General features: G+C 42.4%; 1 protein-coding gene and 1 non-coding gene across 2 annotated transcripts; one reads left to right on the top strand and one right to left on the bottom strand.

The window, feature by feature from the left end:
* The first annotated feature begins 1,632 nt into the window (after positions 1 to 1,632).
* Trappc6b (trafficking protein particle complex subunit 6B) lies at positions 1,633 to 19,289 on the top strand. Its single transcript, XM_021178968.2, has 6 exons — positions 1,633 to 1,937; positions 10,393 to 10,460; positions 11,872 to 11,989; positions 14,339 to 14,422; positions 18,031 to 18,124; positions 18,743 to 19,289. The coding sequence occupies exons 1-6, from the start codon at positions 1,857 to 1,859 to the stop codon at positions 18,772 to 18,774; spliced, it is 477 nt and encodes a 158-aa protein (XP_021034627.1). The 5' UTR covers positions 1,633 to 1,856; the 3' UTR covers positions 18,775 to 19,289.
* A 2,641-nt stretch (positions 19,290 to 21,930) lies between these two features.
* On the bottom strand, positions 21,931 to 22,121 carry LOC115032891 (U2 spliceosomal RNA). The gene has a single exon (XR_003838541.1). It is a non-coding gene; the product is annotated as a U2 spliceosomal RNA (small nuclear RNA).
* Positions 22,122 to 25,446: the final 3,325 nt, after the last annotated feature.

The raw sequence follows: 25,446 nt of genomic DNA, 5'->3' as shown, positions 1-25,446 counted from the left end.
ATGCATATTTGTACTTGTAGACATTGTTCTAGCAGACTCTTGTGTACATCATTTCAGTGACACATGTAAAATCTTCAGCCCTGGGGGCTGGAGAGATAGCTCAGTGGGTAAGAGCACTGACTGCTCTTCTGAAGGTCCTGAGTTCAAATCCCAGCAAGCACATGGTGGCTCACAACCATCTGTATTGAGATCTGACACCATCTTCTGGTGTGTCTGAAGACAGCTACAGTGTACTTATATATAATAATTATTTATTATAAACCTTCTTAAAAATATTCAGCCCTTTTTTTTCCTGCTTTATTGAGGCAGGGTTTCTTTGTGTACCTCTGTCTGTCAAGAAACTAATCCCAGCACTCGGGAGGCAGAGGCAGGCGGATTTCTGAGTTCGAGGCCAGCCTGGTCTACAAAGTGAGTTCCAGGACAGCCAGGGCTACACAGAGAAACCCTGTCTCGAAAAACCAAGAAAAGAAGAGAAGTGAAAAGAAAAGAAAAGAAAAGAAAAGAAACTAGCTCTGGCTCGGTGGTGGTGACACATGCCTTTAATCCCAGCAGTTGGGAGGCAGAGTCAGGTGGTATTTCTGAGTTTGAGGCCAGCCTGGTCTACAGAGTGAGTTCCAGGACAGCCAGGGCAATATAGAGAAACCCCATCTTGAAACAAACCAAACCAAACCAAACCAAACCAACACACACACACAAAACAAAAACAAAAAAGAAACTAGCTCTGTATACCAGGCTAGCCTCAAACTTAAGAGATCCACTTGCCTCTGCCAGCACTTTTTACTTGGTCCTCATAATGACTATTTTTTCCTATTTAAGTGTGTCTTGTGGGTTTTTGTTCTTATACCATTCCTAATTGTCCCTTAAATTCATCCCCCAAGAATCCTCAAAGGCAAGATGACTTTTTAGGCTTTTTTGTTTTTTGGTAAACTGCGTTTAATCCACCATATTCTGATCTGCTATTTGTAGTCTGAAGAGGGTTTAGAAGCCGGTGTGATGGTGCGAGCCTTTAATTCCTGCACATGAGAAGCTGAAGGAGCTCAAAGTTTGAGGTTTGATTGAGCTAGGCTGGCCTTGAACTCAGAGATCTGCCTGCCTCTGCATCCTGAGGCCTGGGACTAAAGACTTGTGCTACTACCAACCACCTGGCCAAAGGGGGATATATATATATATATATAATATATATAATGTTATATATAATATATAATGTATTGTATATATGATATATATTATGTGCAGTATATTATATATATGCATACATATATAAATATACATATACACATATATGTGTGTATATATATGTATATATATGTGTGTGTGTATATATATGTATGTATATATATATATATATTTTTTTTTTTTTTTTGGACAGAGATTTCTTTCTGTAATTTATGCTGATCTCTAATTTAAGGCAATCCTCCTGCTTCATTTCCCAGGACTCTAGGATTATATATATGAAGCACCATGCCGGACTTTCAAGTCAGACCCTTGGTTCTTTACCCTTTAGCCCTATGCCCCGACTCTGCCTCATCCGGGAGAGCCTGGACCAGGCCGCAGCAGCTCTGTTAAGCCCCAGCCCGCCCACCGTAGAGCAGGACGCCGGAAGTTGCTCAGCCCAGCCCGGAAGTGGCTCAGGCTCCACGCCCAGCTCTATAGTCTTGGCAGGGTGTGGGGCTGTCACAGGGTCTCTAGGGCCCAGTGGCGGCGGCCCCGGGGAGGGGCGCGGTCCACGGCGGCCTTCCGCGGCCTCAGGACCCGGGTAGGGCCGCTGCGCACGGCGTGCGGTGGGCGCGGGGTAACGGGAACCTCGAGTCCCGCACTGATCGGAGCCGACTCGGCGCTGGAGGGATCGGCGGGAAATGGCGGACGAGGCGTTGTTTTTGCTTCTCCATAACGAGATGGTGTCGGGAGTGTACAAGTCCGCCGAGCAGGGGGAAGTGGTGAGTGCCGCCACGCACCCTGGGGTCCTGCGGTGACACTTGCCACCATTCCTCTCCCGCCCCGCTGATGTAGACGCCCAGTAGCTTAGACCGAGCTGGTCCACCTAGAGGCATCCCACAGAATATAATCTGTCTGTCGGCTGTCTCCTCCAAGATGGGATCTCTCATCAATCTCTGTTTTTGTCTTGTGTGTGGTGTGTTCGTGTCCGTATGTTCCTTTGAGTGCGTGCTACAGGACTTTATTCTTGACCTTGATAAGATTTACCTAGAGTCCAACTGCAGAGCTGATTGTGACTTTCCTGCTGCTCCCAACAGTTTTAGAGGCCAGCTAGAGACTGTCCCAGCGAGACTATACCTTTCTCATCTCTTGATTCAGGATACCACTCCACACAACTCCAGGGCCACAGCCTGATGAACCGTGGAGTTAAAGCAAGGAAACTTTGCGAGATTTTCAGCAGTAATTATGAAACCACTTAAATTAATTACTTAAAAATACTTAGTGTTCATTATGTCAGAACTGGTTTTAGGAGTTTGGTGTTAATAGTGAGTGCTACAGTAGCCCCATCCTTTTGGAGGTTACTTCGAGTGTGAGAGTTAGTATTCCCTCTCGATTCTTCTAGAAAACAGTAAGCATGCCTAGTGCTTTACATCTGCTTTCTGTGTATGGGTATTTTGCCAGCATGTCTATCTGTGCATCCTGCATGCCAAATGCCAACAGAGGCCAGAGGAGGGCTTCATAGTCCCTGGAACTGGAGGTACAGAGAGTTGTGAGCTGCCATTGTGGGCACTGGGAGTTGAACCCAGGTCTTCAGGAAGAGCAGCCAGTACTTGTAATTGCTGAGCCATCTCTTCAGCCTGCTTAAATTCTATTCCTAATTACACCCATCTACACTAGAACCCTTTCCTCCCTCCCCGTTACAGCATCTTCACTGTGTTATCATTGGTAGTTGCCTAAAGCTGCCTTTAACATTTTGTCTCTCCCCAACACAAAACAACTAGCAATATATTCCTTTATCTTTTATCATGAAATCTCATCCATTATTTTAATCTTCCTACCTTTTATTGACTTCTTTTTAAAACAGTTTACTTATTTTATTTATATGAGTATATAAATATAGCTGTCTTCAGACACACCAGTAGAGGGCATCTGATCCCATTACAAATGGTTGTGAGCCATCATGTGGTTGCTGGGAACTGAACTCAGGACCACTGAAAGAGCAGTCAGTGCTCTTAACTGCTGAGCCATCTCTCCAGGCCCCTTTTACTGACTTTTAAGTGGGTTAGCCCAAAATAAGGTTCTACCCACAACAAATTAGTTGGGAGGGGAAAACTGAACAGAGAGCAAAGATTATGATTATTTCTGAGAGAGGGTTTCATCCTGTATGCCTGGCTGGCTTTAACTCCTTATGTTGGCCAGGCTCACCTTGAACTCACAGAGATCTGCCTGTTTCAGGAGTGCTGGGATTAAAGGCGTGCTCCACCACCATACCTGGAATTAGAAAGAAACTTAAAGTTACCTTCTGAGGTGACTTTTCCTATTCCAGTGGTCTCTGTGACTCCCACTGCAGCACTCCATGGCCGGACCCAGAGGTGCTGACGATGATGGTGCAGTTCATCACCCTCATCTTCGGAGATCTCCAAGGAGACCTAAGACTCAGGCTCAGCTGTATGAGCAAGTATGCAGATAGAGCAGACAGCATGCTGTTATTGCCTTTGATGAATACATGGAACTCCATCAGATGATGCGGGAAAACATTCTCAAAGTCAAAAAAAACCCCAGCAAGGTCTCATCATACTCAAAATATCCATCTGCTACAAAGTGTTTCCAGCTAGAAATGGTCAAGGAAACCAGTGGGTGAGAAGGTGATACAGTGTTTTTAAAGGCATCTTATCTATTGGGGGCACAGTCAGAAACACCTGTGCATACTGCCTTATATTATTATCAGGTGACAGTAAATTCCGTGAGACTGTTTTTGTTACACTTTTCTTTAACTTAAAACAAACCTTTAAAAAAATGTTATTTTGGGGCTGGAGGGATGTTTTGTTCCTGGTCCCTGAGCAGGGCAGAAAGATGGAAGTAAAAGAACTTGTTGGTTGTCTACTTCTGTCACTTGAGTTCCAGTGATCAAGGGCAGGTTTTATTCTCAGTAACAAAGAATTCAGCACCTCAGTGAGCCATCTCATTGAATTTTTTTTCTTCTAATTAAAAGTTTTTTTTTGTTTTGTTTTGTTTTTAATATGTATGGATGTTTTACTTGTGTCATGTGTGTGTGTGTGTATATATGTATGTATGTGTGTGTGTGTGTGTGTGTCTATGCATCATATCTATGCCTGAGGAGGCTAGAAGAAGGCATCAGATCCCCCAGAACTGAAATCACAGATGATGGTGAGTTGTCATGTCGGTGCTAGGGATTGAACCCAGATCCTCTGGAAGAGCAGCCAGAGCTCTTAAAGGCTGAGCCATGTATCTTAGTTCCCTGCTGTTGTTTTAAGCTTGGGGTAGATATACGAGAAAAACACCATGATGGGCAAGCTGTGTCAGCTGCTGCCAGGAGAAGGGAACTGAAAAAAACGAGAGAGAGAGAGAGAGAGAGAGAAAGAAAGAAAGAAAGAAAGAAAGTGGGCAGGGGTTTCAGAAAATAGTGAAAAAGCCCAGAGTCCCTGGGAAAGCCAGTAACTAAGAAATAGATAAGAAAAGTAAAAGAAAAGCTTTCAGTAACTTAGAAAAGGGGCTGGCTGACGGGCAGAAGCTCCACAGTGCTACATGACAGAAGCAGCTGCAAGGGTCTACCTCATTTTCAAAACATATACTTTAAAACTTTTGCTTATTTATCTTCTGCGTATGGGTTTTTTGTTTGTTTGGTTGGTTTTTGTTTTTTCTCCCCTGCTTGTATGTGCACTGTATGCATGCCTTGTGCCTGAGAAGGCCAGAAAATGTCATCAGATCCCCTGGGACTGGAGTTACATGTTGTTGTGAGCCATTATGTGGTAGTTGGCAATTTAACCAAGGTCCTCTGGAAGGGCAGTCAGTAGATTTAACTGCTGAGCCATTTTTCGTGTGTGTGTGTGTGATATTTTCTATATATAACATATATGTATGTTATATATGTATATTATATTCATGTATATTATATATTTGATTTTTGACAGGATTATATGTCATTATAAAAATATTTGTTGGGGCTGGTGAGATGGCTCAGTGGGTAAGAGCACCCGACTGCTCTTCCGAAGGTCCAGAGTTCAAATCCCAGCAACCACATGGTGGCTCACAACCATCCGTAACGAGATCTGGCGCCCTCTTCTGGAGTGTCTGAAGTCAGCTACAGTGTACTTACATATAATAAATAAATAAATCTTTAAAAAAAAAATATATATATATTTGTTATTTGTGGGTATGCACCCATGTGCTATAACACACATGCCAAATGGCACCTTTCAGGAATTGGTTCTCTCCACCTCATGGGTTCTGGGAATTAAACTCAGGTTTGTTAGGATTGGCTGTAATCAGCCTTTACAGGCAGTCCTAATTAACTCTAGACACAACCTAGAGTTATCTGAGTTTCAAGCCTGTATTGAAGAATTGCCTGTATTATAATATCCACTGGGCTGTGGATATGTATGTTGGGAATTTGTATGTATGTATGTATGTATTTATTGTTTTATCGAGACAGGGTTTCTCTGTGTAGCCCTGGCTGTCCTGGAACTCACTCTGTAGATCAAGCTGGCCTCGAACTCAGAAATCCGCCTGCCTCTGTCTCCCAAGTTCTGGGATTATAGGCGTGCACCACCACTGCCAGGCCTGGAATTTAGTTGATGCAGGAGAGCCCAGTCCATTGTGGGTGGCACCATCCCTACTGAGGTAGTCCTGGGCTGTATAAGAAAGCTAGCTAGCCTGTGAGTGAGCAAGCTGGACACTAATTCGTCCATGGCTCCTTTGCTGAGTTCCAGCCGTGCCCTCCCCAGTGCTGAACTGTGCGTGGAAGTGAATGAAGTGATCCCTTGCCCGCTCTACGTTCCTTTTGGGCATGGGTGATAAATCATAGGATTGGAGTTTTAGATAAAACTCTGTTTCCTGATAATAAATATGTTCCTGGATGATTCTACAATAGATTGTTTCTCCTTCTCTCAGTATTCTTTAGTCGCCTGTAGTTCTTTGTCTAGGGTTGAGGCCCTGTGAGCTTTCCCTTTTCCACATTAGCATGTCTACTGGTGTCATCCTTATTCGGGTCATATTTAGGTAGCCATGTTGGGGAGACTTCACAGGTGTAGCTTCTGACATTTCTAGGAAACACAATCTCACAGCTAACTTCCTGTTGGTCTGACTTTTAAAATCTTTCTTTCCCACCTTCATCTTTTCTCTGAGTCTCAGGCGCAGGAGTTGTGTTGTAGCTGTATCAGTTGGGACTGGGCTTTGCCACTCTGCATTTTGAACTGTTGTGTTTTTCTGTGATGATCTTAGTCTGTTGCAAAGTTTCCTTGACGAGGGGCGAGAACTACACTCCATATCTAAAGACTTGGAGCTAGCTAGCAGCCTTAGATGAGAAGGAATATGTGCTGTTTGTCTTTCTGGTTGGTTACTTCCCTTTGAGAGACTCTTACTGGGTGAAGTTGGATGTGGCATTTCTTAGGCTCTTTCTGCTTCCTCTCTGCAATCATTCCTCACTCTTAAAGGGGGAGGGTATCTGATATAGATGTCCTGTGTGGTGCTGAGCAATATGCAGTCTCTTAGTGAGAGAATTATCAACCACTCATTTGTTGACTTACCCGCTCCATCTAATATTTCATCATGATGAAACTTTGGCTCCCTGCTAGGAATCTGCTTAATAGTCCAAATCATTACAGGCCTATTTTTAGCTATGCACTACACATCAGACACAATAACAGCTTTCTCATCAGTAACTCACATTTGCCGAGACGTAAATTATGGGTGACTAATTCGATATATACATGCAAACGGAGCCTCCATATTTTTTATTTGCTTGTTTCTCCACGTAGGACGAGGAATCTACTACGGATCCTATGCATTTATAGAAACATGAAATATTGGAGTCCTCCTTTTATTCGCAGTAATAGCTACAGCATTCATAGGCTATGTTCTGCCATGAGGACAAATATCATTCTGAGGTGCAACAGTAATTACAAACCTTTTATCAGCTATCCCATATATCGGTACAACCCTAGTTGAATGGATTTGAGGTGGGTTCTCAGTAGACAAAGCTACACCTGCCTCTGCCTCCCAAGTGCTGGGATTAAAGGTGTGGGCCACCATGCCCGGCTCACTTGTTGGTTCTTAAGATTAGTTCCTATGCTACTGGAATTCTTTTCTGAAAGTCCTTGCCTCTTATTCGATATTAGAGTGTTGTACTTTAGCAGTTTGAAAGTTTCAGATTTTTCCATGAAGGTTTCTGATACATTTGAACTACGTTTTTGTGTAGAGTGAAAGATCTAGCTTCATTCTTCTACCCACGAGCATCCAGTGTGTAGGAGGGATCCCTTCCCACCCTAGCTATTAGGGATGATTGTACCATGGGGATGTACATGATTCTCCTGCCTTGGCCTCTTCAGTGTGGTCTACTGGAGTGTGCTACCACACTTGGCCCCACAGCCTGAGATGCACTAGGTTAGTATCTGTCACTGACTTGGTCCACCAGTGTATGTTCTTGGTACATGTATGAGAAATCAGTGTAGCTGTGAGTTTGTTTCTGGGATTAGTCTGTGTGTTTGTGCCAGTATCATGCGGTTTTGTTACTGTAGCTCTGGAGTGTGATACAAAAATCAGACATTGGGATATCTGCAGCATTACTCTTTCTGCTCAGGATGCATCCCCGCCATCCCTACCTGTTACAGGGTCTGGGATGCCCTTCCTCCAGAGGTCTTCCCTTTATAATCCAATCATTTTGGTTACCTGGCCCTTTCTGGTTCACCCTTTACTTCAGGGCCGCTTAGTCTGGCCCCTCTCTCCCTCCCGTCCCTTCCCCTCACATGGCCCAGCTCAGGGTCCTGTTCCCTCTGGCCTCTCCCAGGTGTCCCTGCCTCTGGCTGTGCTCTCCTTCACCTGCTGTAAGCCTCCTCCACCATCCCTAGGACAGTCATGCCCTTCCCTTTTCCTTCTTTCTTTTTCATTTTCATTCAGGATCTTGTGCAAGTTTTAGGTTTGTTTTGCCTAGTTCTGTGAAGATGTTTCTACACTTTTGGTAGGGATTGAATAGCACTTTCATAGAATCTATTCTAATCCATGAGCATGGAAGGTTCCTCTGTCTAGTGTCTTCTTTTTTCCTTTTGCTTTTTTAAGTTTTTATTTTTTGAGAATTTCATGCTTTAGTACTAAATTCAGTCATTTCCATCCTCCTTTCCTCTCTCCCCACTTATCCCGTCTTATCCCATGTTCCCACTCACTTTCTTTTATTTTTTAAATTTAATTAGGTATTTTCTTCATTTACATTTCAAATGCTATCCCAAAAGTCCCCCTTATCCTCCCCCCCACTCATTTAAATTCATAATTTCAAATTCTTAATTATTATTGTTACACACACGCACACACACACAAGTATAGCCTACTGAGTCCCTTTAGTGTTGTCTGTATGCATATGTGGTTAAGGCTGACCATTTGGGATTGAATAACCTATGCAGGACTCCTCCCTGAAGAAGACTGATTCTCCTTCTTTACTCTCATTAACTGCTCGTAGCTCTTAATTTAGTGTGGCGCCTCGTGAGATACCCCTTATCTTTGTTGGCATGTCAACTGGTGTTGTCATTGTGTAGGTCTTGTTTAGGTGATTATACTGTTCAGAGTTTATTAGTGCAGCTTCCCTGTCATCTACAGGAGACACAGTCGTCATTCTGGTCCTCTGGCTCTTACTATTTTTCTGCCCTCCTCCATTCTGATCTATTCCCTGAGCCTTGTATATAGGTGTTGTAGTGTAGATGGATCAATTGGCAGTCCGCACCTTACAGTCAGTTGTTTTCTGTATTTTACCTGTTATGGGTTTCTGTAGTGGTCTCTGTCGGTTGCAGAAGAAACACTTATCTGTAGATAGAGGGGTAAGTATTTAGAATGCAGTTAGAAATTATCCTGGTAGCCGGGCGTGGTGGCGAGCGCCTTTAATCCCAGCACTCGGGAGGCAGAGGCAGGTGGATCTCTGAGTTCGAGGCCAGCCTGGTCTACAAAGTGAGTTCTAGGGCAGCCAGGGCTATACAGAGAAACCCTGTCTCGAAAAACCAAAAAAAAAAGAAATTATACTGGTTTAGGGAAGTGGCAGTAGTAGATTCTCCTCTAGGATTTATTTATTTTTTTTATTTTTTATTTTTTTATTTTTTTTGTTTTTCTAGACAGGGTTTCTCTGTGTAGTCCTGGCTGTCCTGGAACTTACTCTGTAGCCCAGGCTGGCCTCGAACTCAGAAATCCACCTGCCTCTGCCTCCCGAGTGCTGGGATTAAAGGCGTGCGCCACCACGCCCGGCTTCCTCTAGGGTTCATGATCTCTCCAGCCACAGTCAGTTGGTAGTACCAGCATCAATTCCTTCCTCTTAACAGGCCTATGTCCAATTAGATGACTGCAGGTTACCCCCAAGAAATAAGTGACACCATTTTACTCTTGGGGTCCTTCTGCCATTCTGGTCATTGTTATGGCTCATGGGCATCATGGCTGAGGAGGACTATTAATTGCTTTTCTCCTTACCACTGCTGGATACTGTGCTGATGGAAGCTACATGAAGTGCCTTGTGTCTTCAGCAGTAGGATCTTACTTTCAAATTCTAGGAGGCCGTCAAAGACAAGGGCCTATACTAATTTCTTGAATTCCCCTTAGCAACAGTAGAGAGAGGTTTCCCATACCTTGCACTGATGTTTTTGTTACATAGTCTGTGTCACTATGGGAAGCATTATCTCTAAAGTGGTGTACCTTCATTCAAGCATGTATGTATGTGTGCATGTGCGAGTGTCATCTTGAATTTATATTTTAGCATTTCAAAATTGTCACTATATGTACTAGCAGAAGACTCTGTTGATAAAGGTGCTTTCTGCCAAACCTGAGAACCTGAGTTGGATTCCTGGGACCCACGTGGTGGAAGTAGTAAAGCAACCCAAAGGGTTTGTCTTCTGATTCCCACCCACATGCGCATTCTGAGCATGTACAACACTCACATAAATACGTGTAAGACACGGTTTAGGGCTGTTAAGTTGCTTCCTTACAAAGGAATTGTCTAATTCCTGGGACTCATGATGGGAAGAGAGAACTGAGAAAGCATTAGCTCAGAGATTGTCCTCTTCCTTCCACCTGCATGCCAGGGCTTGCCCTGTCCACTGCCCGTTACAGCAAGTCATCAGGGTTGGTGGCAAGTGCCTGTGCCTGCTGAGCCGGCTTCCTGTCCTCTGAGTTCTATAGTATTGTTTTATAATACCAATGACTTAGAGTCTAGCAGTATTCAGAACTGCTTTTTGTTTTGTTTTTTCATAGGAAAATGGAAGGTGTATTACTAAGCTGGAGAACATGGGGTTCCGAGTGGGACAAGGATTGATAGAAAGGTGAGCAGTATGGATTTGAAAATTTTCTTCCAGGTAGGTTATAAACATAGAAGATCCATTGCAAGTCATTGCATAGGACATATTTTAATTTCCAGTTTTTAATTTTCATTTTTATAGTTGATAGATTGAAAATTATTATTAAGAGACTGCTGGTATATCAATAGTAGATCATGCATTTTTCACGCACAAGGCCCTGAGTTCCGTTACAGAAAATAACATTCTCTTTAGATCTGGTCTTAGTTAAATTGTTATTTTGGTTTTATGATTTTTGTTTATGGACATGGCCTTGCTGTGTAACCTAGATTGGCTGCAGACATAACTTCTCTTCCTGTCAGTCCCTGAGGACTGGGATTCTAACTCTTCTCTACTGTGCCCAGCTGCAAACTTTATGCTTTACCAGTTGAGGAAGACCTATTTTACATGTGTAATTTTTTAATGAAAATATTAATATATTGAGATACCTATTTGCAGTCTCATGCATTTTCTGCTTTTGTTAGGTAGGTTTATAAAATCTAAATCGAATTTTGTTTAACTGTATAGGCATAGAAATGTGTGTTTATGGGTCAGGTTTTTTGTTTGTTTTTCAAGGCAGGGGTTTGCTGTGTAGCCCTGGCTGTCCTGGAACTCACTCTGTAGACTAGACTGGCCCAGAAATCACAAAGATTCTTCTGCCTCTGCCTCTTGAGTGCTGATAGCAAAAGCGTGCCACCATCACCTCACTTGGATGGATCACATTTTTTTTTATTCTTTTCTGAATATATAGATAGTTGAATTTATATTAGATAAATTTTACATAAAAATAATCCAATCACTTTTTTTTTTGAGATAGTCTTTTTTTTTTTTTTTTTTGGTTTTTCGAGACGGGGTTTCTCTGTATAGTCCTGGCTGTCCTGGAGCTCACTTTGTAGACCAGGCTGGCCTAGAACTCAGAAATCCACCTGCCTCTGCTTCCCGAGTGCTGGGATTAAAGGCGTGCGCCACCACGCCTGGCTGAGATAGAGTCTTAATACTGTAGCCCAACCCACCCTGAAACTCCTGTAGCCCAGGTTGGCTTCAAACCTGTGAAGAGCTTGTTCAGCCTCCAGAGAGTTTGGATTCTAGGCCCAAACCATTACACTCACCTATGTGTCTTTTGTAGCTCATTCGATAGTTTGACGTGTAACTGGAAGTATGGCTGGCTGATAACTAATAGGCTCTTGAGCTCCGTAATTATATAAAGGCTCCAAATGCGCTGAGATGAGATTGTCTTCACTTGGGGTATATCACTTTATGACTAGAAATAAATGTTTAGTGCTAGTAGTAGTTAGAAATTAGTTAATAAATTGCCCCTCTTGAAAGAGTAAGAAAAAAATTTCCTCCTTTGTTTTCGTTGGGAGAAATATATTGTATTACTTCTAGTTGATCTTCTTAGGTTTACGAAAGATACTGCAAGGTTCAAGGATGAATTAGACATCATGAAGTTCATCTGTAAAGATTTTTGGACTACAGTATTCAAGAAACAGATCGACAATCTAAGGACAAATCATCAGGTATTTAGATAAGCCTTTGTGCTGGTGTTCCTAAGCCCTGTTTTTTTAAAAGTCATGAAATGTGACTGGCCTTCTTGCCAGTTGTTACTTAGCTATTATTGTGTGTGATGTGTGTGAATGCCATTGCTTGCTGGCACAGCGAGGACAGCTTCAGGAGTTGTTTCTCTTACTATAGGCTCCAGGGATCCAGTTCAGACTGTGGGGCTTGTGCACAGTGCTTTTAGATGCTGAGCTATCTCTGTTGGCCCTTAATTTATTATTTAAATTAGATTATTTTGAGGATTTATTTTTATGTATATGCCTGCATACATAAAAAAGCACTTTGTGCATTCAGTGGCCAGAATTTTATAGCTGGAGTTACAAAAGGTTGTGAGCTTCAGTGAGCCTGTTGGGTACTGAGCCTGGCCCTTTCGCAAGGGCAGCAAGTAGTCTTAAGAGCTGAGTCATCTTTCTTACTAACCCACTAGAATTTTTTTAAAAATAAACTTTATGCTCTTCTAATGTTTTTGAGAAGTCAGTCTTTATCTCTAATAGGGTAAGATAAATAAGGAGAAGGCAGCAGTTATCAGTAACTATAGCAGTTTCTTTCTGCTGGTTTCATAAGTTGTATTAAAATTTAAAGTGCAACAGATGGGGGCTGAAAAGATGGCTCAATGGTTAAGTGCATGTATTGCTCTTTCAGAGGACTTGAGTTTTGTTACCATTACCATTACAAGTGTCTTTTAGGGCTGGAGAGATGGCTTAGCCGTTAAGAGCACTGACTGCTCTTCCAAAGGTCCTGAGTTCAAATCCCAGCAACCACATGGTGGCTCACAACCATCCGTAACGAAATCTGATGCCCTCTTCTGGAGTGTCTGAAGACAGCTACAGTGTACTTACATATAATAAATAAATAAATATTTAAAAAAAAACCAACTGTCTTATAACCTCCAGAAATTCCAGCTTCAGGATTCAATGTGTCAGGCTTCTTTGGGAATCAGTGTGTATGCATAAACATATGCATATAAACATATAATTAAAAATAAAATAACTCAGGGCTGGAGAGATGGCTCAACAGTTAAGAGCACTGACTGCTCTTCCAGAGGTCCTGAGTTCAATTCTCAGCAACCACATGGTGGCTCACAACCATCTGTAATGAGATCCAATGCTCTCTTCTGGTGTGTCTGAAGACAGCTACAGTGTACTCATATAAATAATAGTAAGTAAATCTTTAAAAAGAAAATATAATAACTCTCTGGCAATGGGCAAAGAGACACCTCGTTGGCGGTGGTGTTCTTATAGCCAGGTACCATTTGAGGGATTTTCTGCATTTAAGTTGGCAGAAACATGATTCATGGCAGAGATTAAGTAAAAAGTGTTGAGAAAGAGATCAGTCTGTGGTTTAAGCCTGAATAACTCAATGACCACATGTTTGTGCCATGCCTGGGTCTGTGAATAGAGATGGACAAAGCAGGGTCCTTTTAGCATCATTGAATGGTCCCTGTACACAGTTCTTCATTCCACTGCCAGAAATGATAAGATGGTTCTTCTTTTCTAAGGCATATTTCCCAATAAAACCGTCAGAACTGGGGAGGGGGGGATCTTTAGAATGTAGCATATGTCAGAGTAATTGGTTTAGGATTGACTATTTATCATTTGGAAGTATGGTGTATTCAGAACCATAGTTATATTAGATTTATATCTATAGAATACTTTCTAAAGTTTAATTCATAGCTTTTAAATAGCATGCTTTGGTGTGACTGGAGAGATGGCTCAGTGGTTGAGAGCCCATTCTGCTCGAACAGGACTTACGTTCAGTTCCTTGTATCCATGTCAGGTGTTCATAGCTGCCTGTGATTCCAGCTCCAGGGGAACCTACAGCTTTTCTCCTCTCAGTGAGCAGCTACACTGACTTGCACATTCCCATACAGACATAAAGACACTTAAAAACAATTCAGAAAAGCTGAATCCTGGCTGGAGAGATGGTTCAAACTTCCAGAGGTCCTGAGTTCAGTTCCCAGCAACCACCTGGTGGCTCACAACCACCTGTAATGGGTTCTGATGCCCTCTCCTGGTGTGTCTGAAGACAGCGACAGTGTACTCATATAAATAAAATAAATGATTCTTTTTTAAAAAAAGATGAATCTTAAAGATGGAGTTGCTTGGATATGCAGTGGTTGGTTTATATTCTATTTATTGATTGATTGACCCCCTTGCCTACCTGTCTAAACAGAGAGTCAGTCTGTAGCTCACTGCTGACTCTGTGATGGAGTCACAGACATGGGAGACCTCACCTGCCTGGGGAGGGGAGTAACTTTAAGGACTTCAGGCCACACTGACTTTGATACTGCTTTTGTGTTTTTGAAACAGGGCATATATGTACTTCAGGACAACAAATTTCGACTACTCATTCAGCTGTCTGCAGGAAAACAGTATTTAGAACATGCGTCCAAGGTATTTAATGGAATTTGGTTTTGGACTGAAAAAAGGAATTACAGGGAAAATTACAAAATCAATCACAACAGATTCAAATTAAACAGTAATTTTAGGAATTCATTGAGAAGCCTGGGTTCTTAAGTATATGTTCTCTTTCTTCAGGGAAAGGGAAGTTTGTGGGGCTCCCTCCTTTTTAAAAGAAGTATTTATTTATTTTATATTTTATTTTGTTTTATATGAGTATACTGTAGCTGTCTTCAGACACACCAGAAGTAGCCGTTGGATCCCATTACAGCTGGTTGGGAGCCACCATGTGGTTGCTGGGAATTGAACTCAGGACCTCTGGAAAAGCAGTTAGTGAGCCATCTCTCCAGCCCCACATACATATTCTTAAGTAACCTTTTTAAAAAGCAGATCATTTTTTCCTAGTTTATTTTATTTTATTATTTTCCGTGTACAAGTGTTTTTGCCTCCTTTATTATTGTGTGTATTTATGTATGTGTGTCTGATGCCTGAGGAGGTGGCGAGTTTCCATGTGGGGGCTGGGAATCGAATGAATAATACGTGCACTTAATTAACCCTTGAGCCAACTCTCCAGCTTCCTCTTTTTTTTGTCTTAACCCACATGTTAAAAATCCAAGTTAATGGGGAGGCAGAGGCAGGCGGATTTCTGAGTTCGAGGCCAGCCTGGTCTACAAAGTGAGTGCCAGGACAGCCAGGGCTACACAGAGAAACCCTGTCTCGAAAAACCAAAAAAAAAAAAAAAAAAAATCCAAGTTAAAACTGTATTTAATAAACTGGTTCAAAAATCAGTAATGTTACTTATCCCATTTTGTGTAAGCCATTTCCTCTGCAACAGAAAGCATGCTACCGTCAGCTCTGTGTATGTGATAAGGCAGTGGAGACCAACAGGAGAAGCACTACTGCTGAGTGCCAGTGAATGCAGACGTGTTTCTCATTCTTTAGAATGATGTGGTCACCTCAGTAAAGATACTCAGACATGCAGACAGTACCTGTGCAGAATTCCTTACCTCACAGTTTATCATCTTCTTTGTAGGCTAAAATGTCTAAGAAATATAATTGTCTTTTGTTTCTAAAAGTTTATTTTACATTAAGTATGTCTGTATTTCTAGGCTTTAATTTCACAGAGACATCAATGAATAAATAGATGGACTAACAAAAAGTAACAAATTGTAGGTTTTTGGGCTTTGTTTGTTTTGGTTTTGTTGGAGGAGAGGCAGGATCTCACTATGTAGCCTGGCTAGTCTGAAACTTGCTGTGTAGACCAGGCTGGCCTGAAACTAAAAAGAGATCCTCTGCCTCTGCCTCCTGGGTGCTAGGATTAAAGGCCTGTGTCACCAGCCTGGCAGAATAACAGATTTTAATATGTGGATTCCTTCAAAAGAATTAAAATATCTAGGGAAGTATAATTTGCTATTTATCTGTAAATACTTGCGCATACCTCAATTTTTTATTAATGTTTAAAATTACCATACAAAATAGGTTTCATGATTCCTCTGTCATGTACACTGTGTTCTTACTGCTTCTTCTCGCCCACTGCCTTGTCTGCTTTTCTTGTGCTGATCCCTACTGGATAATAAGGAATAGCCTGCCTTTTGCCTTCATGTCTCATGTATTATATTGCCGTCTTTTTTTATTTCCCTCATATTGTTTGCAGATATAGTTAGATGGTGTTTTTATGGTTACTATATGTATTTCATTATTTTTCTTTTTATTAATCACATTTTACTATTTTTAGTTCTCATTCAACTTTGGGCTATCTTAGTTTCTTCAGCTTTGAAGAATAAGTTAAAATTTTCTTCTGGGTACCAGATTGATGGTCCAGTAGTTAAGAACACTTACCAGATAGCCCAAGCTGGTCTCCTAATTGTAGTAATCCACTTGCCTGAGCTTCTCCATGCTAGAGTTACAGGCAAGCATCAGCTGCATAGCTATGCTGTAAGGCTTTTGTGTTTTGTTAGTTTGAGACAGGGTTTCTGTGTAGCCCTGACTGTCCCGGCACTCACCCTGTAGGCCAGTGCAAGTGCTCCCTACATCTGGCTTGGGCTGTACGTTTTAAACAAGGGGAAATGTTTTGCTGGCATATTTTTTTTCAGTTATTTTATTGGGTTCTTATACCTCTATGTCCCATCAAATGGTTATTCCACCCTCATCCCTTCCAACCTCCCAACACGAAGTAGGAGAGAAAGGTTCGAGGGGAAAGGGGGCGCAGACCTCTTTACAGGACTTTTTGCTGATTAGGGACGTTAAGTTCCTTAGGGCAAATTTAATCTTCATCATCAGGATACCTCCAGCTCCTTCCTCTGCTCACTGGACAAACAGAAACAGAGCACCAGGAGCAGCAGCCTTCTGGGAACTCGTGCCCCACGCACGGGATTCCCGAATTTATAGTCTCTCAAAAGTCCCCAGATCGCAAATGTCAAAACTATCTGCAGCTGGCAAAACCACGCCCCCGCTAGTGCACAAGGCAAATCATAGTCACCTGCTGTGAAGCAGCCGCTTACCCCACACCTGGGACTAAAACCAAAACGTATTCACATACCATAACTGGGGTTTTAAAGAAATGAAAACTCTTGCTACCATGTTTGGTTGTAGGAAGCTGGCTCTGGTAGCACATTCCTGTCATCCTAGTACTTGAGGGGCAGAAGCACAAAGACGTAGTGAGCTTGACGCCTGATTGACCTACATGAGACACTGTCGCAAAGATGAAAAAAGGAAAAGGAAGCGGAGAGATCTTTGATTAGTCAGCCACATTGATAGGAAGGAGAAACAGGCAAGAAATTGAGGACACTAAAGTGATGAGAAAGAACTAACTGGTTAAGTGTTGTGCTGCAAGGGTCTAGTTTGATCCTGTGCACAGCATGCCATATGCTTTAGTCAGAGTTAGATTTAATTCTAACAGTTCTTTCACCGCATCTATGCAGTGGTAGTGGGGGGGCGGATCACAGGGGGTTCCTTACTCTTTCAGTAGAGGTTGTGTGGTGTGGGAACTCCCTATATGTTGCTCAGGTTGGCCTCCAGTTCTTGCCTCAAGAAATGCTGCTCCTGCCTTAGCCTGAGTAGTTGTGATGCAGGTGTGTACCACCACTGGCTTTTGTTTTTTTTTTTTTTTTTTTTTTTTGGTTTTTCGAGACAGGGTTTCTCTGTGTAGCCCTGGCTGTCCTGGCACTCACTTTGTAGACCAGGCTGGCCTCGAACTCAGAAATCCGCCTGCCTCTGCCTCCCTAGTGCTGGGATTAAAGGCGTGCGCCACCACGCCCGGCCACCACTGGCTTTTATACCCTTTTTTTTCTGTTTTGGTTTTTTGAGACAGGGTTTTACTTTGTAGCGCTGGCTGTCTTAGAACCCACTGTGTAGATTAGGCTAGCCTCAAACTCACAGAGCTCTGCCTGCCTCTGCTTCCTGAGTGCTGTATTAAAGGCAGCGTCCTAGCTCCTCTTCCCCTTGCCTTTGCTCCCACTCTCACCTCCTGTCATCCCTCTTCCCTTCTCCTTGATGAACACAGCAGAGGTTTGTTGATGCCATGGCTTACAGCAGCTCCCCGTTTATCAGTAGCTTCCTTTGTTGTTTTAGTAAATCCTTACCTTTTTTTCTCTCCTTTTTAGTATCTAGCATTTACATGTGGCTTAATCAGAGGTGGCTTGTCAAACTTGGGAATAAAAAGTATTGTAACGGCTGAAGTCTCTTCAATGCCTGCCTGTAAGTTCCGCTTACTTATCTTACACATACACATCATCTTTCTCTTTTAAATCGAGAGGAGACTAAAAAGGTTGACACTTTGACTTTCCTGCCCTTTGCCTCACATTTACCTTGGTAATGTGTATTTATCTTCTCACTCAAGCTACTAACCAAGAATACAATTGAGTTGAATTTCACTGCATTACTTTTCTGCCCACTGACAAATTAGTAGTGAAATACCCAGAATCCCCAGCGTGGTGACTCCTTCAATCCCAGCGCTCGGGAAGCGGAGGCAGGCCAGTCTTGGGGAGTCTGAGGCTTGCCTAGTCTGGTCAACATACTGAGCCCCAAGCCGGGGCACATACATAGTGAGACCCTTCTCAGAATAAAGAAAGAGAGGGGAGAGAGAGAGAGAGGGGAGAGAGAGAAAAAGGAAACAGGAATGGAGACAAACCTACGCACCTCCTCATAAAACAGATAATTATGCAGTGGGATCGCCTTCATTGACTGTCTTAAGGACTGTGAAAAGACCTCTGACATAGCAAGTTCTTTGAGTGAAACTACTTCCCAAATGGAAACCAATATGCTTGTTTTCCTTGTGCCCGAAAATCAGAGACTGGTTCTGTTCCCTTTTTTCAGGCAAATTTCAGGTGATGATACAGAAACTGTAGAGCGAGGTGGCGACTCCTGGGCAGAGCATTGCACATCCTGGTTTCACCTCATCGTTGGCTATCTTCGTTGGAGCAAATTGTTATCTCACCAGAGTCACATAGACCAAATCAAAGTAGACCCAGGTCCTTTGACCATGACAGAAACTGACTGACCTATTCAGTGATTTCAGAGAACTCCACACCAAGATGCAAGGCTCTTCATTTTAAACATCTTTATTTCCATAAGTGATTAGCATTTAACCATCAATTAGGAAGTGAAACTCAGGGTGTGTTGAATTGCTGTATTAAAAAAATGCACCAATCAGAATAGTTTGTGTTCAAATGACCAAAATTTATTGAACTATAAATCTGTTTTAGTTATTTAAAAAAGCAAACCACTATGTTAAATTAAGCTTAATTTTTATTGTATTGCTTATAATTTATTTCTGTCGAGAGAATTCATATGCTTATGTAAGGATTTCATTTATGCATTGTGTATATATGTGTATATATAAATACATGCATTACTGTCTAAATTGCTTGAAAGTTTATTTTTAATAGACTTGAGTCCTTGAGACCTCCATTGATTTAATCACAGTGAAATGTAGTTAACTCTACATTTAAATGTGAATTTGGTAACTCTAGTGCCAAAGAATATTAGGGGTGTGTGTGTGTGTGTGTGTACACTCATCGTGAGTGCAGGGTTCTGTGCTTCCTGAAAGTGTAGTAGGTCAGAAGAGAGCACTGGATCGCTTGGAACTGGAGTTAGAGATGCTTGAGAGCTGTCCGATGTGAGTGCTATGAACTGAGGTCCTCTGTAAGAGCAGCTGTGCACTCTTACCATTGAGCACCTCTCCAGCCCCCGTATCAGTTTTCTGTCTGTTCTGTTGATGGAACTCAGGTTGATTCCTGGCTGGGCAAGTCTAAATTCCCAGCTCTACCATTTTGAAAATCACAGCCTAAAAAGGATTTACTGTTTTCTCATAATCAGTGCTGTTCTGCCTGCTGAGACAGACGCTCGGTGTGATTTTAATTTACACCACTCTTCCGACCAGTGCTGAGACTTTCTCCTGTGCTCACTGGTCACGTGCGCATCGTCGTTTCGAGAACCGTAGGCTCAGTTCATTAGTCAATGCATGTTTTGTTAGTTGTAGCCAAAAGGAAACTTCTTTTAGTAGAAACAAGGGTTAAGTTAGTCGGGATACTCAAACTGAATATGCTTTTTCTTGAAGTTATAGCAAACTTAAAAGGTTTACATATGAAATTAAAATCATAAAGTACTACAGAAAATATTAGGTTACTTTTATGAACTTCTGGTAAAGGCCTTTCCAAAACAAAAGTAGAAAAAAAAATGGTAAGGAGAAATAGCAAAAAAGGCTAAACTAAACATCCACATTAGTTAGGTTTCCATTGCTGTGATGAAAACTATGACCAAGAACAGCTTGGGCAGGAAAGGGCTTATTTGGTTTTCATTCCTTGAGCCACAGTCTGCTGAGAGAAGTCAAGTCAGGACTTGAAGGCAGGAACTGAAACAGAAGCCAGGGAGGAGTGATGTTTACGGGCTTGCGCCTTATGGCCTGCTCAGCCCAATTTCTTATAGAACCCAGGACAGCCTGCCCAGTGGTGATCCCACCCACAGTGGACTGGCCCTCCTACATCAGTCATTAAGAGAACGCCCCACAGACTTGCTCACAAGCTAGTGTAATGGAGGCATTTTCTCAACTGAAGTTTGCTCTTCTTATATGACTCTAGCATGTGTCAGGTTGACAAATCTAAACAGCACATCTTTTCTAAAATGCTAGGAAAATAATGCCCAAGTGCAGTTGTAAAGCTGGACATTACATTAATTCCATCTACAGCAGTCAACTAAGATGGATCAGAGACTCAGAGAATTTGAAAAATTGGCCTTATGATGTGGTTCATTTGATAGTGAACTTGCCTAGTATTCATGAAACTCTAAATTCCATCACCAGGAATGTATAAATGCCATGGTGGCAGGGTTCACACAATTCCAGCATTCAGCAGGTGGAGGCTGGGGGATTAGAAATTCGAGGTCATACTCAGTTACATAAGACTTCCCTTGCTAGGTGATGATGGTGGTGGTGAATGCCTTTAATATCAGTGATCTGGAGTGTGGGAGTTCTCTCTTCCAAAACAAAACAAAAAGATCTTTAAAAATTTCAATTTAAATAATGAGTGTCTGCCTGTGTGTAGTTGTGTGTACTTGAGTGGATGCGCCTGGAAGTGAGAGGCATGGGGTCCCCGAAGCCGGAATTTCACATGAGAGCTGCCCTATATGGGTTGTGGGAAGGGCAAGCACTCTCGACCACAGAGCCATCTCCCCAGTTCAAGAAGCTCTTCATGGGCTCTGTGCCCCCAGTGTGGGGGAATGCCAAGGCCAGGAAGCAGGAGTGGGTGGGTTGGTGAGCAGGGGGTGGGTGGAGGGAATAGTGGGAGGGTATTTTTCGGAGGGGATAACATTTGAAATGTAACAAAATATGCAAAAAAAAAAAAAAAATTCCGGGGGTTGGAAATAGGAAGCTCTTCATGGTCCTTGGCAACTTCTGTTTCCTCCATGCTTGGCTGAACAGCACATGGTGGCAGACAATTGGGTTCAGTCATCTGCAGTGTTAACAGCCCCATGCAGGTCTCGGGGACGTTGACTCTATTCGAGATATTGTGCACGCACATACATATATATACACACATGTATATCATATACTGGCCATCCTAGGCGCTATGAAGTATATGCTATGGTTTTGTTTGCCTTTTCCCGTGCAGTGTTGAGCATGTTTTCATATTCATTTGGTCATTTGTATTTCTCCTTTGGAGGAACATCTATGCGGTTGTTTTCTGCTACTGATTTGTAGAATCAGTTTTTCACTTTTTGGCTGCAGCTGACATCACAGCTTACTAAAGGCAGGGCCCTTCTTTAACAACAGCCTTTTTTTCTGTAGGCCTTTTTTTTCTGTAGACTCGAGATTCCTTAGCCTGTTAGATAAACTAGCACTCTTGGCCCAGGTTCACTGAGACTTCTGCTTTTTCTCTGACACTGTCTCACAAGCCCAATTCAGAATTGATACAGTCATGGGGAATTTCCTAATAGGGACACACTAAGCATTCCTTTTCTCTCTTTCAAGTTCAAAGTCTCTCATTTTACAAGCATTAGTTCCCCAGAGGGGGTGCACCGTTCCTGGAGGTACTGCAATACCAGGTCGATGCGTGGAGTGGACGGAGCAAGCTCCTATTCCAACTCCTAGTTCCAAAAATCCATTTAATATATTGTCCTCGGATAGAGGACGTATCAGATATTAAACTGATAAGAACAGATACTACACTTGATCTTAGCCAAAAGGCCGAGAAGCGATAACCTAGCCTCGCCCACACAGCCGTGACCTGTGCCCAGGCGACACATTGACATTGTGGTGACTTCATGCAACCCTCATTTCCTGTCTTCCCCGCGGTTTCCGTGTCTGCGTCCTCCACACTCCACTCCCTCTCCAGCACTCACAGCTTCAGCTACAATTTCCAGAACCCCAGCTCTCCCGGCGTTCCCACGTGCTCATACCCAGTTTAATTTGCATGTCCCTCCCTCTCTCGAGGGGCGTGGCTACACACGCCTCGCCTAGGGAGAAACACTTTCTTGGTCTGTCTTGCAGTACAGCACACAATATTACAGGCATCACAGGAGTCTTCCTCTTGATTTACTTAGTGAGCCTATGCAACCAGCTTATACAGTCAGAGAAAGGTGTGTTTAGAGCAATCAATCACAGCCATGGAAGCTGTGTTGGCCTCATTTGCTATCTTGTGTCTTTAGTACTAATTTGGACCAATCAGAGCCTTGCCTTTTTAGCATCCATCACAGAAGTCTTTGGTAGACCACTGGGAAAGTGTTCCCTCTCTAGCTTAGGTTACATGGATATCTAAAGGTCACGGAGACTTGTGACAGCAAAACATCTGAGGTAAATTGTTTCAAACAGCCTGGCTGATATTTTGCTTTTGGGAGCAGAGGCAATCATTTATATTCGTTGTGCATGTTTTTGAAAAATATTTTTTGTATTTTGCGACTATAATCACATCATATCTTCCTCCCCATCCTTTCCTCCAAACCCTCATGTCACGGATTTCTGAGTTCGAAGCCAGCCTGGTCTACAGAGTGAGTTCCAGGACAGCCAGGGCTATACAGAGAAACCCTGTCTCAAAAAACCAAAACAAAAACCAAAAAAACCAAAACAAAAACCAAAAAAACCAAACCAAAACAAAAAACAAACAAAAAAACCAAAAAAAAAAAAAAAAAACCAAAACCAAAAACAACAACAACAACAAAACGGAATTCCTGGGACCGTGGATCTAGCAGAGTTGGTAGAGAGCTTGCCAGTGCATGAAGCTGGGTTTCACCCCAGCACCATAAATCAAACCTGATGGTGCACATCTTTCCATTGCTTGGTAGGCAGAGTCAGGAGGATCAAGAGTTCAAGATGGTCCACCTATACGCAGCAGAGGCCAGCTGTCGTCTTTGTGGGGTTTGAAACCAGCCTGTTCTACCTGACACTTAAACTATGATGAACTTTGCAAGTGCATGCTAAATGAAATAAGCCACTCACTGTTTCCGTTAAGATTCTAAATCCAGCCACACTGACAAGGAAAATTAATCATCAAAAACTCCAATCCTGCCGGGCGTGGAGGCGCATGCTTTTTTTTTTTTTTTTTTTTTTTTTTTTTTTTTTTTTTTTTTTTTTTGGTTTTTCGAGACAGGGTTTCTCTGTATAGCCCTGGCTGTCCTGGAACTCACTCTGTAGACCAGGCTGGCCTCGGACTCAGAAATCTGCCTGTCTCTGCCTCCCAAGTGCTGGGATTAAAGGTGTGTGCCACCACTGCCCGGCAACTTTAATAAAATTATCATCCTAAAGTTTTATTTTCATCCCATAATACACAATGCAATGGAGGGGGGGTGGTAGAGTGGGATATCATTTGAGATGTAAACGAATGGAATGATAATACCAAAAAAAAAAAATACAAAATGCACTTAATCCATTTCTACAAATGTCCATAATTGTTTTAAAGTTCAGTGAGGCCTCTGAGAATCAATGAAATCTCTTATGAATTCCTATAAAACGTGTTATATATTTGTAACATGTCACATTGTAAATATTCCTATTCCCAAAGGGAGGGATGGGGACAAAACCATGAGAGATGGGACCAAAGTAACACCAAAATCCAGCAGGGTAATATCCTCCACCTCCATGTTCAGTACCGGGGGAATCACGGATGCGCTGAAGAACTTGGGTAGCTTTGTTTCCTCAGCTCTTGATGCCTACAACACATTCTAACTTCTCTTGAGCCAGCTCCAGTTCATGCCTGTAACTCTCCTCAGTTGATGTCCTATGGTCCTGACATCTACAATGCCATTGGATTGCAACTTAGACCTAACTCTCAGTTTCTCATACGGGCTAATGATCCTGCCACCTATTGCTTAGCCTTAGTTTGGAAACTTATACACGGTTATTGGTACATGCCTATAATCTTAGCATTCAGGAAGTAGAGGCAGAAAAAATCATTAATCTGCCTGGGCTATATAATAAGAATCTGTGCAAAATAATAAACCCTCAAACAATCCAGGTGTGGAGGCGCATGCCTGAAATTCCATCACTCAGGAGGATCCGGAATTCAAACACTCTCAGCTACTTTGAGACCAGCATGTGATAAATACATGAGAGACTGTCGCAGACAGATTAAAAACAAAACATAAGAAAAATAAGTTTTGAAGCTTGGAATGGTGTTGCATGCCTTTAATCCCAGCATTCAGGATGCTGAATTGTGAGGAATGACACATGTTTGAGGTCAATATTGGTTAAATATTACAAACTATACCCATCAGAAAGGAGGAAACCTCAATAGGGAAAATGTCACCATGACTCCTAGCAGGCTGGAAGGCATTTTCTTAATTAGGACATAATCTGGACTGTCAGCCCTTCTTTTTTAAAAAAAGATTTATTTATTTTATTCCATATACATGAGTACACTGTAGCTGGACAGATGGGTGTGAGCCCTCACGTGGTTGCTGGGAACTGAACTCCACTCACTGTAGCTGTCTTCAGACGCACCAGCAGAGGGCGTCGGATCCCTATGGGCAGTTAATCCGCCTGCCTCTGCCTCCCAAGTGCTGGGATTAAAGGCATGCGCCACCAGGCCTGGCTAGTTTTTTTTTTTCCCAGCCCTATTTTTTTAAAGATTGATTTTAAAAGTGAATTTGTACAACTGTGGGATGTTTTGTTTTGTTTGAGACAGGGTTTTTCTGTATAACAATCCTGGCTGACTGTCTTGCAATTCACTTTGAAGACCAGGCTACCTTGAACTCACACAGATGCCTGCCTCTGCCTCCGGAGTTATTGGAGTAAAGGAATGTACCCCACTCCCAGCTTGACTGTGGGACTTTCACGTTTGTAAAATGCTTTATACTATAATGCTAAAATTTATGATGTTGAGGATGAACAAGAAAGAAGATTGTAGCACACACTCACACCCACACCCGGGGGGGGGTAATGTTTGATGGTTTGAATGATAGAAAGTTTCATGAAAATGTTTGAAGAGGGAAAAATGTAGTACATGCCATAAGGATTAGTGAATATCTGCTTTTATAAGAACATTTATGTTTACGCTGTAACTCAGACATTCCATTTCTTACAAAGTTAG

The sequence above is a fragment of the Mus caroli genome, unplaced genomic scaffold, assembly GCF_978045245.1.
Source record: "Mus caroli unplaced genomic scaffold, Mus_caroli_1 scaffold_14, whole genome shotgun sequence".
In the NCBI taxonomy this organism is placed as follows: Eukaryota; Metazoa; Chordata; class Mammalia; order Rodentia; family Muridae; genus Mus; species Mus caroli.
Note: the sequence above shows the minus strand (reverse complement) of the source record. Positions and strands in the feature narration are given on the sequence as shown.

Excerpts from the sequence above, each read along its gene's own strand:
- Trappc6b (XM_021178968.2), top strand. The coding sequence starts at position 1,857 with ATGGCGGACGAGGCGTTGTTTTTGCTTCTCCATAACGAGATGGTGTCG. Across the intron at positions 10,461-11,871 it reads GGACAAGGATTGATAGAAAG|GTTTACGAAAGATACTGCAA; the intron begins GTGAGCAGTATG and ends TGATCTTCTTAG. Across the intron at positions 11,990-14,338 it reads ATCTAAGGACAAATCATCAG|GGCATATATGTACTTCAGGA; the intron begins GTATTTAGATAA and ends TTTTTGAAACAG.